Genomic DNA, 17,106 nt, shown 5'->3' with positions numbered 1-17,106 from the left:
TATTGATTATACTGTATATCCTTTCCTAAGTTTTGTCTACTTCATCTGTCTCACACTGAAAAAGGCAGATTAAAGTTTCCCTGTTCTTTGTGTGTTTCTGTTGGCGTCCCATTGCTCCTCCTGTACTTCTTATTTTGTAAAAATAGTTATGTTGTTTTTGTGCATATGCGTAGCTGTTACAGACTCATTGATTATGGCGCTTTGCATGAAGAGGTATCCTCTTTGTCACATGCAATGTTTCTAATTTGAATTCTGTGTTCTCTGTGTTCAGGATCACTACTCCTCCACCATCCAGGTCTGTAACATATACCAGTTCACCGAACTCACACATGCCTATTAGTTATAGCACACCAGGTTACGCTGCTGGCACGCATCTGATAAATCACTCAGTTATCACACATGGGATTCACTTTATTTTATTTATTTTAATGGATGAATGGGCTTGTTGGTGTAAATGGGTTGTTGTTGTTAAGGTTCTTTAGAGCAATTCTGTTGCTCAGTTGTTTTTTAGACACCACGTAAATAATCTGTTGCATTCAAGTTTTGTAAATAAAGACTGTTTCAAAATTACCATACTAACATAAAGGAGTTTCTCTGTTCCCATAAGTACTATCATTGGGGTTTTTTTTTTATCAGAATGTAATTGTTATACAATAAATTGCACATATTTTAAATATTCAACTTAAGGGATTTTGAATTCCCCACAATCAAGATAACATTTTCATCACTCTTAAGAATTTCTTCGGGGATCCCTGGGTGGCGCAGCGGTTTAGCGCCTGCCTTTTGGCCCAGGGCGCGATCCTGGAGACCCGGGATCGAATCCCACATCAGGCTCCCGGCGCATGGAGCCTGTTTCTCCCTCTGCCTGTGTCTCTGCCTCTCTCTCTCTCTCTCTCTCTCTCTCTCTGTGACTATCATAAATAAATAAAAATTAAAAAAAAAAAAAAAGAATTTCTTCATGCCCCTTTGAAATCCATTCCTCTTGCCACTACAGTCTCCAGGCAACCACTGGTCTGCTTTCTGTTACTCTAGGTTAGTTTGCATTTTCTAGAATTTTTTTAGAAATAGAATCATAGATGCAAATGCTTGGTTTCATTTGGCTTCTTTCAGTCAGCATAATTATTTTGAGGTTTATGAGTATTGTGTGTTATTCTTTTTTATTGTTGAGTAGTACTTTATTGTATACCAAAAGTTATTCACTCAATCACCTATGTATGGATAGTTATTTGCAGTTTTGAGCTTTTAAAAATAAAGCTGCCAGGGTACCTGGGTGGCATAGTCACGTAATGGTCCAACTCTTGGTTTCAGCTCAGGGTGTGATCTCTAGACTGAGCATGGGATCTGCTTTGAATTCTTTCTCTCCTTTGCCACTCCTGCTTGTGTGCTCTCATGCTCTCTCTCTTCTCTTTCTCTCTCTCTCTCAAATTTATGAAACTTTAAAAAAATAAATAAATAAAAATAAAGCTGCCAGTAAAGTTCCTTCAAAAGCTAAGCATCCACCTACTATCCAACCAGACCTTTATACAAGAAAAAAAAAAAAAGGGAACACAGGTGCACCTGGGGGCTCGCTCAGTTGGGTAAGCATCTGCCTTCGACTTGGGTCATGAGATTGGGCTGCACAGTGGGGAGCCTGCTTTCCCTCTCCTTTTGCCTTCCCCCCACCCCTGCTCATGCTTGTTAAGTGGCTCTCCCATGCTCGCTTTCTCTCTCAAATAAATGCTTTAGAAAAAAAAAAAGGAATACAAATATCTACTCAAAGATTTATATATAAATGTTCATAACAAGTTTATTCATAGTAGCTCAAAACTGAAAATTATCCATAGTCCATCAAGAGATGAATGGTTAAAATGTAATCTATTCATACACTTGGTTACTACTTAGTAATAGAACAGAACCAGCTGCTGATACAGCAACATGGATGAATATGAGTTTTAGTGAAAGAATTCAAAGACAAAAGATTGCATGTTGTAAGATTCCATTTACTAGAAATTCTAGGACAGGCAAACTAATCTCTAGTGATTGGAAATGGCTCAGTGATTACCTGGGGCTGGGTGTGGCAGAAGGATGTACTGCAAAGGGGCAGGAAGAGACTTTCAGAAATGTTGAAAATGCTCTGAATCAAATGTAACCATAACTCTACAGCCATGTACTCCATCAAAACTCACCACAAATATACACTTTAAAGTATCTTAATTTAATTTAATGAATCCTTATACCTTAGTAATAGTGGTTTTTAAGTGTCAGACACAACCAAAGAAATAAAGCAGGTAGTTTTAGTCTATTTTAAGGAAGATGCTTATCATCCAACCTGGACTGCTCAATTAAGGAAAAGCTTGACCATGTGAACATGATTAAAATCCCAGAACAGATCTCATCGGAAATAAAAAGATGAATGAGATGAAGTTCCAGCTTTTGAAGACTGTAAAATTTTGAAGATATCAGAAATGTGCAGAGATTCAGACAAATGTTGAGAGAAAGTAGTAATGAAAAACATCCCATCTTTCTCAACTAGGTTCTGTGAGAAAATGAATTCCTACCAGTGTGACTAGAATGACTATTTTCTCAGTTATCCTGAAGATGACCCAGCTAGTGCCATTTTCAATACATAGAAAAGAGGTTGATACAGTGGATGCCTTTGGGCTTTCGGGCTTAATTCTCTCACAGAATCCATTGAGAAAAGCTAGTAGCCTGAGCCTTGCTGCCTAAATTAAAGATCTCCCTTTTGCTCCTTAAAAGCTGTGTAGCTGGAAGGTTACTTTGCCTCCTGGTGTCTCACTGTGAACTAGAGACAGTAGTGGATAGAGTTCTTGAGAAGAGTGAACTGAGTGAATTCTGTAAAGCACTCAACGCCATGCATGAACTTGTGCTCAGTACGCAGTCAGTGACCTATCACCGTTAGTAACCAGAGTTGGCAATATTTCATTATCATTCCAGAAAGCTAAGTCCTCCAGTGATGGGTATCATGAGTGTTCAGAGTGAGCAGAGGAAAAAGACCTGACTGGGGATGTTGAGACACATCCTGGGAAACTTCTGAAAGTGATTGGTACTACAACTAGTTCCTGAAGATTGCCCAAGTACAGTTTCCATCAGAGAAAGAGAATTTCAGGCAGAAGAAAAAAATTGAATAAAGACAACGAAAACTCAGAGCACATTAGGGGATATTAAGTAATTTGATTTAGGTGAAGTGTAAGGACCAGGGTTAGTAATGCTGCTCGGGAAATCAGGGGACAGAACACTGAGGCCAAGCTAAGAATAGGTAGGTAGAGGAGAGGCCTGGATGAGTTTTGGTCGGTCCAATGACATTGATTTATTCATTCAAGCAGCATTAATTGAGCAGTCATACTGTCCTGGGCATTGAGGCTGCAAAGATGAGTAAGACAGCATTGGGTTGGTTTTTAGGTGTGTTGTCTGGAGCTGAATCAAGCTGATGTGTAGGTTAGCTCATCACTTGCCATTTGTTTTTGTTCTATTTTTTTAAGCTTTGTTTTTCTATTAATGTCAAGCAAAAACTATCTTATAGAATTATAGATGACTTAGTCCTGAGTATGGCACATAATCTTAAAACCAAGGATATCTTAGTTGCAGAAGGAAAACTCAGTGCCATTTTAAAAAGCAAGTGCATGATGATCTGGAGGTAGGGTTTGTGTTTATGTGTGCATCAGTGGGTGTTTGGAGTTAGTGGTTGGTACTAGTGTAAAGGATGAGATTAATAAGGGAGAACGTTTAGAAATAGTCAAAATCTCAGGAGGAGTACAAAGGGAAATGCAAATATCTTGGTAAGTACAAAAGATCCTAGTGGGGAAATATAATTTATTGACCACAGTTTTGTAAGTAGGTGGGAAGGAATTACAGTCCTAAACAAAGTGTCTGGATTCCACTTGGCAAAAAGAAAGATGACTTCACCAAAGACAGGAGGTAGAATGGGAGTGGAAGGTGGAAATAGAACTTATGTCTGAAGACCTCAGTATTAGCAAATCAAAGGGCCCATGCTACTTGCTGAGAAAGGTATGAGGGTAGTGATAGTGTGGTCTTGAGGAAAATGGAAATGATTTGAAACAGTGGCATAGTTAGTTCAAAGTAGGCTCAATAAGAGACAGAGGAAACATTTGGAGCATGTATGAAGGCATGGCATGATTTTATATTGGATCTGGATAGTCATCTTGCCTCTTTTATCTCCACCTTTGTCAGGACTCCCAAGATGGCCAAATAGGATACCCAGTCAGATTAGGTAGACAAAGGCAGATGTTCCTCAGGATAACATTGTAGAAGCCAAGAAGCAGGCTAAATGGGTCCCCTCACCCCGTTTGAGTTGTATGGTGAAGCAGCGTTTTACAAACATAAGAAAGGTCTGTACCTTTAAAAACAACTAGTAGAAGACTTAATTTTTATTACTCTCATCTTGATGAATTGCTCACAACCATAAATGAAGTATAAACTTGTGCTTAGGAGCACTTAACACAACTATGAAACAGAAGCACTTCTGCATATTTTTTTTAAAAATCTACAGTGCTCACGAAATTCCCATCACTGTCAGTTTGCTGTGCGTGATGCATTTTTGCTCAAGTGTGACTGCTGCTTGGACCCCTGACGAGGTGCCCACTGCTGTAGTGTGGCTCTGAGCCTGGGCCACCTCCTCCCGTGTCAGCGCAGTTCCCCACTGCCTGCTGTCTATTCCCACTGCTGCCGGCTTGGTGCTCTTCAGTCCTCTCTAGGTCTGAATGTGTCATCACCACCGTGTCTGACTCTCTTTACTTTTCACTTTTACACGGCAACATGGGATTTTTTTGTCAAGGTTAACAAAATAAAATCACAGAATTTTTAAATTTCCTTAAAGAACTCATCCAAGAATACATCCTCAGATTCCTGAGATGATGTCCTAGTGTTTGTTCCCCTCAATCCTCAGACCCTATAGCTGATGGCTTGGCTGGCCGTGGTCAGTCACCTGGGGGCACTTTTTCTATTTCGTTATTACATTGAAGTGAAAAGCATCCGCAGGGTTCCCTGCATATATACAAATTTCAAATGTAATCTAATAAATAAACCTAAAGTGGTAGGAAGACACCAGAAGATACTAAGTGCCAAACCAAAAACCTATGAACTTTATTCACACCCCAGGGTGGCCTGAGGGGGGTGGTAGGAAATGGAGAACAAGTGTGGCTTGTGTGCTGCTCTGCATTTATGTCTGTGTGCGTGTCTTGCCAGAGAAACCCTAACCTAGCAAACACACTGTGGAGGATAGCACATGAGGGAAATCATGCCAGAAAGGAGTCCTAACAGACTCCACCATTTGGGGGGTACCCATCATGCTTATGCTGGGTATTTTATATGCACTTTTTTTCCTAATTCTCATAATCATAGAAAACAGCTATTTGTCCTATCAGTGTTGTCATTGCATTTCTACAGACGAGGCAGCCATGGCACAGAGATGTTGCTGCTTTTCCAGGATCTCATGGCTCTCACAACTGAATCATGTTTACCTCTAAAGTCGTGCTCTTTCCCCAAAACCATCTTGTCTCTACACTTCATAAATCCATCTGGGATGTTAGCACCCTCTGAAATTAAATTACTGGTTTTTCTTAATTACATGCCTTTGAAAATCATATGTAAATTTAGTAAAAGAAAAAAAAATACAGATTTTTGCTTTTGGTGAAACGAATGTTGAAGTCAGAAGGCCAGGATTAAGAATATATGCTCATCGCCAGAATGACTTCAAAATACGTTATTTCATATCTCAACTGCAGTGTTTTGTTTTGTTTTGTTTTGTTTTGTTTTTAAATATTTTATTTATTCATAGAGAGAAAGAGAGAGAAAGAGAGGCACAGACACAAGCAGAGGGAGAAGCAGGCTCCATGCAGAGAGCCTGACGTGGGACTTGATCCAGGGTCTCCAGGATCATGCCCTGGGCTGCAGGCGGCGCTAAACCGCTGCGCCACCGGGGCTGCCCTTGTTTTGTTTTTTTAATAAAACAAATGTCAGTACATGTTTCCCATACCTCAGAGCTGCTGAGGATCAAAAGATCTTCAAGATTCACAAAAGATATGTTAAATTCACTTGTGATCTAAAAATCATTACCCCAGATGGCGAACATTTGTTATTATCTCATTGAGGGTTTCTTGCCTACAGTTCACTCTTATTACCTTGCTGTTTCTTCCTCAGCAGAACAGGAGACGTTGGCTTTCCCTCTTGTAGATTAAGCATTCTCAACTGGAGCACAGATTGGTTCCTGGGAGAAATCACTCCTTTAGTGTTTCAGGCATATATATATTTATATATATACACACACACAGCGTGTAAACGGACATGTAGGTAGTGAATCTGTGGTGGTAAAATTTCATAGAAAGTGATGAAAAAATTCTATAAGAAAGGGTTGGGCAATAGGGACAATGATGCAAAAAGGTGGAGAAATAATACATGGACAGTTTTCTTATCCCACCATCACACTGACCATAACTTAGCAATGTGTCTTCCCGTCTTTGCAAGAACATGACTCTCTCTGTTCAGTCTTCCCTTCTGTCTGTCCTGGTCCCTTCTCTTCTGTAACTTGTAGTTCAAGGAAGATGACCTTGAAAATATGTAATCTAAGGATGGCTCTTTGTTGTAAATCTTCATGTGTTCATGGGGAACCATAAAGCTTAGAAATGGAGAAAGGATTTTAAGGGCTCTTTTTTTTTTTTTAAGATTTTACTTATTTATTCATGAGAATAAATGAGTAAGACAGAGACATAGGCAGAGGGAGAAGCAGGCTCCCCACGAAGAGCCTGATGCAGGACTCGATCCTGGGACCCAGAGATCATGACCTGAGACAAAGGCAGACTCAACCACTGAGCCACCCAGGTGCCCCTGAAGGGCTCCTTTAGAGCTGATAAAGTATGTTATGTCTTCTCTTCATGATCCGTCCTGCAGCTGTGGCGGGGGAAACAGGTGGCACTGGGCCCTTGCATACAGTCTCAGCCCTGCTCCTCTGCCTCCCCAGCCAGCTGCCTGCCCTAACCCACAGGCAGTTCTCCTTGTTCCCTTGAAGTAGGGCTTCGTCAGCAGACCACAAATGGTCAGATCGTAATCCTTACTGAGGTTCAGCTCATGTCTTCAGAGAGAGTAGAGCACACGTAGCAGGGCTGGCCACACCCGTCATGTCTGTTCTATGGGGAAAGATGATCATAAGCACACATTACAAACCAAGTTACCAGGCTCTGTTGCAGCACTCAGTTATGCTACAGTACGTAATCGTTCAAATCACTGATAGTCCTTCAGAATCTTATTCTCTTAGAAATAACAGAAAAGTGTGTTCTTCCTCCTGAAATGGTTTCCATGGGGCTGATTTGTTCATCCTTTATATCTGAAGTACTACACATTTGATAGCCATTTTAAAAGTATTTAAAAAGTAATAAAAACGGAGGACTTTTAAGATATGTCTGATTTCAGAGATCACACTTCGTCCTTGTTTACAAAAAAAAGTCATTTTAATAATCAAGATTTATTAAATTGGGTTTAATAATTATTAAGTTATTGAAATTTTCTGTAACCATTTGCTAATTATTTAAAGATACAATTTTTGTCCCCTAGTACCTATATATATTTTTTATTTAAATTCAATTAACATACAGTGTATTATTAGTATTTATTATTAATTTCAGAGATAGAATTCAGTGACTGATCAGTCTTATGTAATACCCAGTGTTCATTCCATCACATGCCCTCCTTAATGCCCATCATCCAGTTACCCCATCTCCCCACCTCCCTTACTTGCATTACTTTCCTAGAGTTAAGAGAAACAACTTGATTTGTCTCCCTCTCTGATTTCATCTTCTTTTGTTTTTCCCTCTCTTCCCCTGTGATCCTCTGTTTTGTTTCTTAAATTCTACATATGAATGAGATCATATAATAATTGTCTTTCTCTGACTTATTTCACTTAGTGTAGTACCCTCTAACTCCATCCACATCGTTGCAAATGGTAAGATTTCATTTTTTGTTGGGTGAGTAGTGTTATATATATATATATATATATATATATACATACACACACACACACACACACACACACACACCCCATATCGTATTTATCCATTCATCTGTCAGTGGACATCTGGGCTCTTTCCATAGTTTGATTATTGTGGACATTGCTGCCCTTCAGGTCACTGTGTTTGTAAAGATAACAATATTTTTTATAGTTTTAGAATTTTAAAAGGGGTAATTAAGGATCACATACATATTTTACTGAGGGCACGCAAGTGGCTCAGTGGTGGAGCGTCTGCCTTTGCCTCAGGTCGTGATCCCAGGGTCCTGGATCAAGTCCCTCATCAGGCTTCCATAGGGAGCCTGCTTCTGCCTCTGCCTATGTCTCTGCCTCTCTCTATGTGTCTCTCAGGAATAAATAAATAAAATCTTTTAAAAAATAAGTATTTTACTAAAAATATGGTACCCTTGGGGAAACTTTAGGTGTGACCTGGACTGACATTTTTCTCCCTAAATGTATCCAGTCTGGTTGCCCGCTTCTGCATGGCTTCTGTGACAGTGGCTCAGGCCTTGTGGAGGCAACCCCAGTGGGCCTGTATGCCTTCCATGAAGGGCTACTGGAGGGCCTATTTCAAAGTACCAGGATGTGGGAGGTTGAAAAGAAAATGCATCTTCTCCCAGTCCAGTATCGAGAATGCTACAGGAGAACCACAGCTCAGTATTTAGCAATCTGTTTCCTTGCTGTTACTAATTATTGTATCCAATCCCCTTTGGAGGCTTTTACGCTGGTGAAACATTGCACAGTTGGTAATATTCTCAGGTCTGTGCTTACCGCAGTGCAGCGTCATCTCAACCATATCTTTTTTATCAGCAGCTTTGTGAGCATATATTGAGACTGCCAAGTTTTTGTGTAGGTCCCTTGAGCCGTGTTTGTTTCTGTTCCGATTCCCTGAAGCCCTTCCTGGATTATTCCTAGTCTCCAAGCCATACAGTTTTTCTCACGCTTATTAAATATCTATGCTTGGAGTAGTGGGAAAATTGACCTGATTTATGGAACTCTCTTTCATACAAAAACCACTCTTTTGAGTTTGTGTACACACAAACATTGTGGAAGCAGTTTTATCATAGCCAAAGTGACTTTAATCACCTATCATTGGAAGTTAAATGTCCCTCATGGCAGTAGAGCCAGATGACACTAAAGATGATGTAGCACATGTAATAAGGAACAAGGATGAATCTACTGAAAGCGGTTCACGTGGTTACTTTGGGCTTCTTTTACTCAGAATGCAAGTGTCGTTCCTCCCTTCATCCCTAATTCAATTCCAAAGACATTATGTGGGGCAAAGCAGCCGCCATATGGGAATGGGGGCAACAACCCAGGGGAAGCTCTTAGAGCCCATTTGGGGTGAGGAGATTTCTGCATAGAGTTTGTTACAGCAGTGATAGTAGTAGGATGAACCAGGTATCAACAGGTGGGGTGGCGGACCATGGGAGACAAGATTCTCGCTCTAGGAGAAGTGGGTTACAATCATATAAAAGAGACAAGTGGAGGAAGAACCTTTGGCATTGGATTGGAATTGGAAGCATCAGGGTGAACTTCTGGTTTTCAGCATATATATAAGTAAATATAGATGTACATACTTAAATATACATCTGTTAATATAGAGAGACATAAATATGTGTGTACTTGTATGTTCACACACATAAACTCACAGACATGTTCCCTAACTTTTACAGAGGAGGCCTGGGAACACCAACACCCTAATAGCAATGAGTACACCTGCTGTTCAGTCCTTGCTTCTCAGCGGAGCAGGAAAAGTAAAAGATGAGCCTGGAATACCTTGTACCAGAAAGTAATAAAGTATGCAGAGAGTAGATCGTGACATAAAAAGCTGAAGCCAGCTTGAATGGACTCCCTCTGGCCAAATCTGGAATAATGTGAGCAATGGTAAGAGCAGGTTATCACCCACTGAATAAAACAGGAATCCATTAAGTCCATGGTGATAGAAATAGGTACCATAAACCAGATAAAGGGGATTCTTATGGTCAGATGTGCCACTAATAAACATAGAAGAAAGAATGATAGAATTTTCAAAGTCACCATTGTGTGACTGTCACAGTAATAAATAATTCAGCCCCACTAAGTAATTCATTACAAAAAGAAAAACTAACTTTACAGTGAGGAAACTTGGCCAATACCATCTTAATCAGTTCATCAAAATAAATATTACCAATTATAAGATCAATTGGATCTGTGCACCACCCAGTAGGATGCAAAGAACACATCACCACTTCTGTGGTATTTCTGCCAAAAATGCTCGTGCCATAGCCTGAGTCTGATCATGCAGACACACCAGACAACTCAAATTGAGGGCAATGCTGTGAAATAACTGGTCTGTCATCTTCAAAATTTTAGAGACTGAGGAACTTTTCAGAAATGCATACTAAAGAGAGGTGAAATAACTCAGGGTCCTATGTGATCCTGGTGTGGATCCTTTTGCCTTAAAGTATGTTGTCAACCACAATAAGATACCACCTTACACCGGTGAGAATGGGGAAAATTAAGGCAGGAAACCACAAATGTTGGAGAGGATGCGGAGAAAAGGGAACCCTCTTACACTGTTGGTGGGAATGTGAACTGGTGCAGCCACTCTGGAAAACTGTGTGGAGGTTCCTCAAAGAGTTAAAAATAGACCTGCCCTACGACCCAGCAATTGCACTGTTGGGGATTTACCCCAAAGATACAGATGCAATGAAACGCCAGGATACCTGCACCCCTATGTTTATAGCAGCAATGTCCACAATAGCCAAACTGTGGAAGGAGCCTCGGTGTCCATCGAAAGATGAATGGATAAAGAAGATGTGGTTTATGTATACAATGGAATATTGCTCAGCCGTTAGAAACGACAAATACCCACCATTTGCTTCAACGTGGATGGAACTGGAGGGTATTATGCTGAGTGAAGTAGGTCAATCGGAGAAGGACAAACATTGTATGTTCTCATTCATTTGGGGAATATAAATAATAGTGAAAGGGAATATAAGGGAAGGGAGAAGAAATGTGTGGGAAATATCAGAAAGGGAGACAGAACATAAAGACTCCTAACTCTGGGAAACGAACTAGGGGTGGTGGAAGGGGAGGAGGGTGGGGGGTGAGGGTGAATGGGTGACGGGCACTGAGGGGGGCACTTGACGGGATGAGCACTGGGTGTTATTCTGTATGTTGGTAAATTGAACACCAATAAAAAATAAATTTATTAAAAAAATAAAGTATGTTGTTGGGACAATTAGTGGAACATGAGTGAAATCTATGGATTAGATGGTGATAAATCACTGTTAATTTCCTGATATTGATGGTTATATTGGGGTGTTATGGGGAAATGTCCTTGATTGTAGGAATAACACACCAGAGACTTAAGGCAAAGAGGTATCATGTCAGAGCCTTCTCGCAGATGGTTCAGGAAAAGTGAATTTGAAGTTATTTCATATTTTTAAAAATAGCAAAATAAATGTTCTTTCAGGCATATTCACCACTAAAGAAATTACTATTTTCTCTCAAAACTAGAGATTAGACTATAAACCCACAGCAAGACAATGTGTTTCCTTATTGAGATTATTTTTATATTTATCAGATATAAAAATAATAAGCTTACAGAGAATCATGAGTGCTTGTGTGGCTCAGCTGGTTAAGCATCTGCCTTCAGCTCAGATCATGATACCAGAGTCCTGGAATTGAGTCCTACATTGAGCTTCCTGCACCACAGGGAGCCTGCTTCTCCCTCTGCCTGCTACTCCCTCTGCTTGTGTACATGTGCACTCACTTGCTCTTTCTCCCTCTCTGTCTCTCTACAAAAAAGAAAAAAAAAAAAAGGCTTATTCTGATCCTTAAAAGAGAACTGTTTTGTTTTTTAACATACACAACACACACACAGCCAGTAAAAAAAAAAGTTGAACTGGCTGGTATAGCTCTGTATCTATTCAGTTCTCTAAACTTGTGGCCTAAACACAGTTGAATATGGTTTAAAAGCAGTATGCTGAGAAAGAGAATATGAGGGTTTACTGTTTTTGTCGTCCTTTTTGCAAAGTAATTCTTAATTCTTAATTAGAATGTAGGCTTTGGAGCCAGGCCACCTGTTGGGAGTCCTGGCCACCATGTAGAAGATAGTTGGCCTCTGACAAATATAGTTGATTTTTCTAGGCCTCACTTTTCTCATCTGTAAATTGTGATAATGTTAAACTCCCAGGCCCAACAGCAGGACAGATGAGGTGACCTATGAAAAGCACTTAGACTGGGGTACCCTGCGAGCACTAAGTAAAGTTGGCTGCTGCTGCTCTCATTTCAGGAAAAGGAGAAATGCTTTCATGAAAGCATTTTAGGATGGTTATGCCAGCTTTCCTTCTCCCTCCCCAGGAGTACAATTACTAGGATGCCATAAAATTTGTGACCTCTGCTGTTAAAACCTGTCCCAAGATCAAACTAAAGCCTAGAGATGGAGCATATTCTAGAAGACAGCAAGTATTGCAGTGCAGTAGGAGAACAACTTGGGCTCCGGAGAACTGAGACTGGTTAAGCGCCAGACCTGCCATATAGAAGCGTGGTGACTTTGGTCCTGGTCTGTAAAATGGCTATAATGTGCCAATAATCATAGGTCAGAAGGGGCTCTTGGGGTGAAATGAGATAAACTTCACCAAACTGCTAAAGAGGTCACTGACCTAAAGAATGTTCTCAAAAAGCTATGGTTACTTTGCCTGCTCCTTTAAAGACACAGAAACAGTGTAGAACAGAAGCCTCAGGATCAGAAATAGTAGCAGAGCATTGGAGCGCATTTTCAAGACGTGTGATAAGCTCAGCATTGTTTGTTCCTGCAGGCGTGTGGACTCCCAGCCCTGGGCTTACATTGCTTCAGAAGGAATTTCAGTTGACAAGAGCCATGTCATGTGTTGTGTAATCCCATTCTCAGGAGACGCTGGAGAAGAGTAGATAACTATCTTTCTAGAACAGTCCGGGTTTAGTGCACACCAGCGCCGGAACCAGGGACAAAGGACAGAATCTTCATCCAGCCCCCATCTGTGTCTCAGTGGTGAAGCAATACTTGGTTTCCTGGCTTTGAAAACGTGGCCTGTCTTTATCCCTTAGAAGGCATGTCAGATGCACATTCAAGATGTATGTGTATATTTTCTTTTGAAGAGAAAATGTGCTTCCTTCAGAGAACATTTCATCTAAAATTAGTGACTACTGGGCATTGATTGAGGACTTCTGTAGAATTTTGAGCATAATGAAAACAAGTTTTCCCATTGCGGCTTCCCTTCTTTAATTCATTCGCTCAATCATGCAACAAGTTTTTATTGAAAACTAATATTCCAGGCACTCTGCTGGATGTGGGCTCTTAAAAAGTGAACAAAATGTTATCCCTCATGGAAGAGGATTCCATCTGCTGCTCTTACAACCTCTAATGGGTTTTCTGGGAACCCTTTGCAATAGAGCATACTTTGAGCCATGTTTTTAAAAATCAGCTTCTTCTGGCTGTAGCTGCGGGTAGATATATATCTGATACATATGAAAACAGGCTTGTCTCCACATTTGCCTGGAGGTGCCGTACCTAGAGACGTCCTTCCAGCAGCATCCCTCGCACTCAGTGGACAGCAGTCTGTGACTTGCAGGAGAGGTGCCTGTCGCCGATAGCTCGTGTGAGATTAAACTTGGGCTGGCCGCTGGTTGAATCGGCTGTGAAATAGAAGCTCTCTTGCTCTGCCTGCTTTTCGTACGTGGGAGGAGATTTTTCCTTAGAACAATCATGGCGATGTTAACTGTCAGCCGACTAGCGGCACAAAGGAAAACTGCTGCTCAGGTCCAAATTGGTGAGGGCGGAAAGCTGCAACTGCAGTACGTTTCCCTATTACAAAGAGCCCTGGCTCTGCCAGGAAGAGCCGGACGCAGCGAAAGGCACGCCACGGAAGAACTTTGGTAGTTGGATGCCTCTGCTGTTGGCAGCTATGCTGGTAGCATGTTTATTCGGTGTGGTCCCTCTACTGCGAGAAGACCCGCTTCCTTCTGATGCCCTACACTGCCGTTTGTTTAGCTGGAGAACTTAATGAGTAATGAATGTGCTCGTCTGGCTGATAGAAAGTATTTCCACAGCCTGCGGGTGTGTTTATAGAGAGCCGGAGAGAGACCACAGGCAGCAATTTGTCTTCTTAGGTATCAGCAAAGTCTTCTCTTTTAACAACTACAGGATTTATTTTTAACTGCTTGACTCAGTGTTTGTCAGATGATTCGGACCATCAAACTGCAGATGGAAGTACCCAGCGCGGGGGAAGCTGGAATGGCAAGGGGAAGGGGGCTGGCTGGGAAAAGGGGTGGGATTTCAGCATCGTGCCTCTGGGGCTCTGCCTCCCAATGTGGGAGAGAGTTTAGGGCTTCCAGCAGCAGGAGTGTATTTGCAGGTCAGGCTGGGAACTAAAGAGGAATGGCTGCCTTCAGCTGCTCAAAGACATAATTGCCCAGTGATTGGGGTATCGTGAGGAGGAACCCAGGACCCAGGGACCAGGGACCAGCGTGTGCGGAGCGCTCGGCAAATTGCGCTTTGCTCCTGCTTGATGCTGCTTGTCTCCAGAAAGCTCTCACCATGATCGATAGCTCCAAGAAGCAGCAACAGGGCTTCCCAGAGATTTTAACTGCTGGGGATTTCGAACCATTAAAAGAAAAGGAATGCCTTGAGGGGAGCAACCAGAAAAGTCTCAAGGAAGGTCAGTCTGTCTGTGGAGGGGCAAAACTGCCAAATTCATGTTCCTGTTAACCAGGCTGAGCATGTGTGTCTGCTTACCGTGCCGTGTGTCTGCTCTCTGTTCACTCCTGTACTTCACATGTTCTAAGTTCTCTGAAATGAAACCTTAATGCTGTTCTGGGTGGCTCTTTCTCACGGTTCGTTAACTGCTGGAACTCTAGGGATTTTGCAATAATTAATACAGGAAGGGGACTTAGGAGGCCAGTCCTCATTTCAGTGAAATCTTTCCAGGTTCATTTGGTATATTTTCTCATACTTTCCAATTTTTTTTTGCTCGCACCCCCCACCCCTTTAGGAAAGGCTACTTCCTTTTTAATATCATTCAGAATACTGTTTTAGGTTTACAAACACCTAATTCCAGGAAAATTTTTTCCAATTGACACGTTTAGGGGTTTTATTGTTTAAAACCAGGAGGGTAGCTAGTGCTTTCTTAATTATATCTTTAAATGGTTGGTTTAATTGGTTGTAATGCACATTGCATCATTTTGTTTTGTTTTTTAAAACACATTGCATGGTTTTGTGGTCTTTTAACAAGGCAAAAAAGCAGCTTAAGTGTACTGTCAGTTACTGTCCGTGGCCACTGCGTGGTACCTCACTGACTGATTTGAGAAAATGGCCAAGGGTATGAGCTTTGCTGTCTCCTGTCCTGGCATATAGTGAAGTGTGGCCAGACCAGTGCAAGTCATGCTTTACTGTGGCAGCTGGAGAAGATCAAGGGCTGTGGTTTAAGAAATTCAGGATCTATAGAGAGAGAGTTTTTCCTGAATCTGAGATAATGAAGGTTACCCCTCGCAATGCTTGTTTACTTTGAAATTTGATTTTCTAGGGTTCCTTGGTAGGAAAAGAAAACAAAAAACACAGTAACCTCTTTTCGTTTTATCTGCTTTCAGCTCCTGCCATCAGCTGCCCCTCACCTTTCCACTTGCCCTTGCTCATCTTATAGACACAGAGAGTAAATGTAGACTTACCTGCCTGAGGAGCAGGTTGAGTTTCTTCCAAAGATATTGCTCCTTTTTTGCTCAGACATTTAGAATATGAGAACGTGATGATAGAGATTGTTACAGATTTGGAAGATAAGAAGAAGAAACAATAGTTGGACTTTTTAGAGTTGAACTACTTTGGGGTATGGGTAGAAAAAACATGTAGATCAAAACAAATGACACACAATGAAGTATAAATAGCCGTTGCCAGGAACAAAACAATGGGGTCGCCTCTGCTTGCGCACAGCAAACCTCACTGTAGATTCTTATAAAATCAATACCAGTGGAGTTTTTAGGACACATTCTGGAGATTCACTGAGGGAACTTAAAGTTTTTAAATCATTAACTTAAAAAAAATAGTTAAAAATTACCTATGGATCATTTAAGTCTAGTTCAGGTGTTAAGCTCCTGTTCATACCTTACATTTGAAACAATATCTGTGCTACTTGAACACTGAGAAAGTGGAGAGAAATAGAGCTGTCACAACCGCAGAGTAGGATAAGGAGCCAGAAGCAAGGATTAAAAACATAAAAGGAGGGTAGAAGCAATACCAAGAAGCACAGCAGAGCAGAGTTGACATGATTACATAACATATGGCTTGTTTCCCTAACCATTGAGATCGTGCCTACCATTTATACTTGTGTGATAATATATGGTCAGAAGAGCAAGAGGTTGGCTCTTAGGGGAGATGTACTTGGGACCGGGTCCCAGGCACACCATTCTGGAGCTGTGACCCTAGACAAGTTCACTGTCCTGAGCCTTTAATCTCATTTGTACAGTAGGAGAGGCAACACGTACTTCATCCTGTTCTTATGAGATGCCCGATTTGATGCCACTTTGTCATCCCTCTTCTTTTTTGCCTTTTTTCGACCCTTTTCAGCAAAAGTAGCCTTTGCTTACCTTTTCCTTCTATTTTTTTTCATTTTTAAAATTTCCTATATATTTATAGCATAGAGAAATATATGTTACTGTCATATAAATTCGAGAGAACATTCATGTTTTAAAACCCTCCACAGAAATGGTTGTATAAAATTGATCTATCTCACCACAGTTGTACTGACGAGGGTTTTGCTTTATATACCTCCACAGATTATATTTCTACCCATTTTCTGCTAGAGATAAGGCCAAGGGAAAAACAAAAAACCCCATAGATCTCGAGGATGATCTGTTACCTCCATATTAGTGACGCTGAAAGAGAAATTAGACCTGGGTTTCATTAGAACAGACAAAATAGGAGAAATGTTACAGAAAACACTTTTATTTGAAGTGGCATAAAAATAGTGTGGTTCCTGTGCAAGGTGGGACCCCTGGAATTGAGTGTGTCACAGTCACTGCCTGAAGATGTGTACCAGTGGTCAGCTTAGCAGACTCATAGAGCACAACATTGG

The 17,106-nt window shown here is 41.1% G+C and overlaps 1 protein-coding gene across 16 annotated transcripts in view; it reads left to right on the top strand.

Moving 5' to 3' along the window:
* MRTFB (myocardin related transcription factor B) overlaps window positions 1–17,106 on the top strand; it is a 210,701-nt gene that overhangs the window by 108,185 nt on the left and 85,410 nt on the right. Inside the window, exon 1 of one of the 16 annotated variants that reach the window (XM_049111376.1) lies at window positions 13,774–14,700. The exons of 14 other annotated variants lie outside the window; for them this stretch is intronic. In XM_049111376.1, coding sequence (XP_048967333.1) covers window positions 14,580–14,700 — 121 coding nt within the window. In that variant the 5' untranslated portion in view covers window positions 13,774–14,579. Of the gene's footprint in view, window positions 1–13,773; window positions 14,701–17,106 lie in introns of those variants that run through there. One more of the 16 variants, XM_025416463.3, reaches the window with a different exon arrangement.

This window comes from Canis lupus, chromosome 6 (genome assembly GCF_003254725.2).
Source record: "Canis lupus dingo isolate Sandy chromosome 6, ASM325472v2, whole genome shotgun sequence".
Classification (NCBI taxonomy): Eukaryota; Metazoa; Chordata; class Mammalia; order Carnivora; family Canidae; genus Canis; species Canis lupus.
This window is presented reverse-complemented; position numbering and strand designations above follow the sequence as displayed.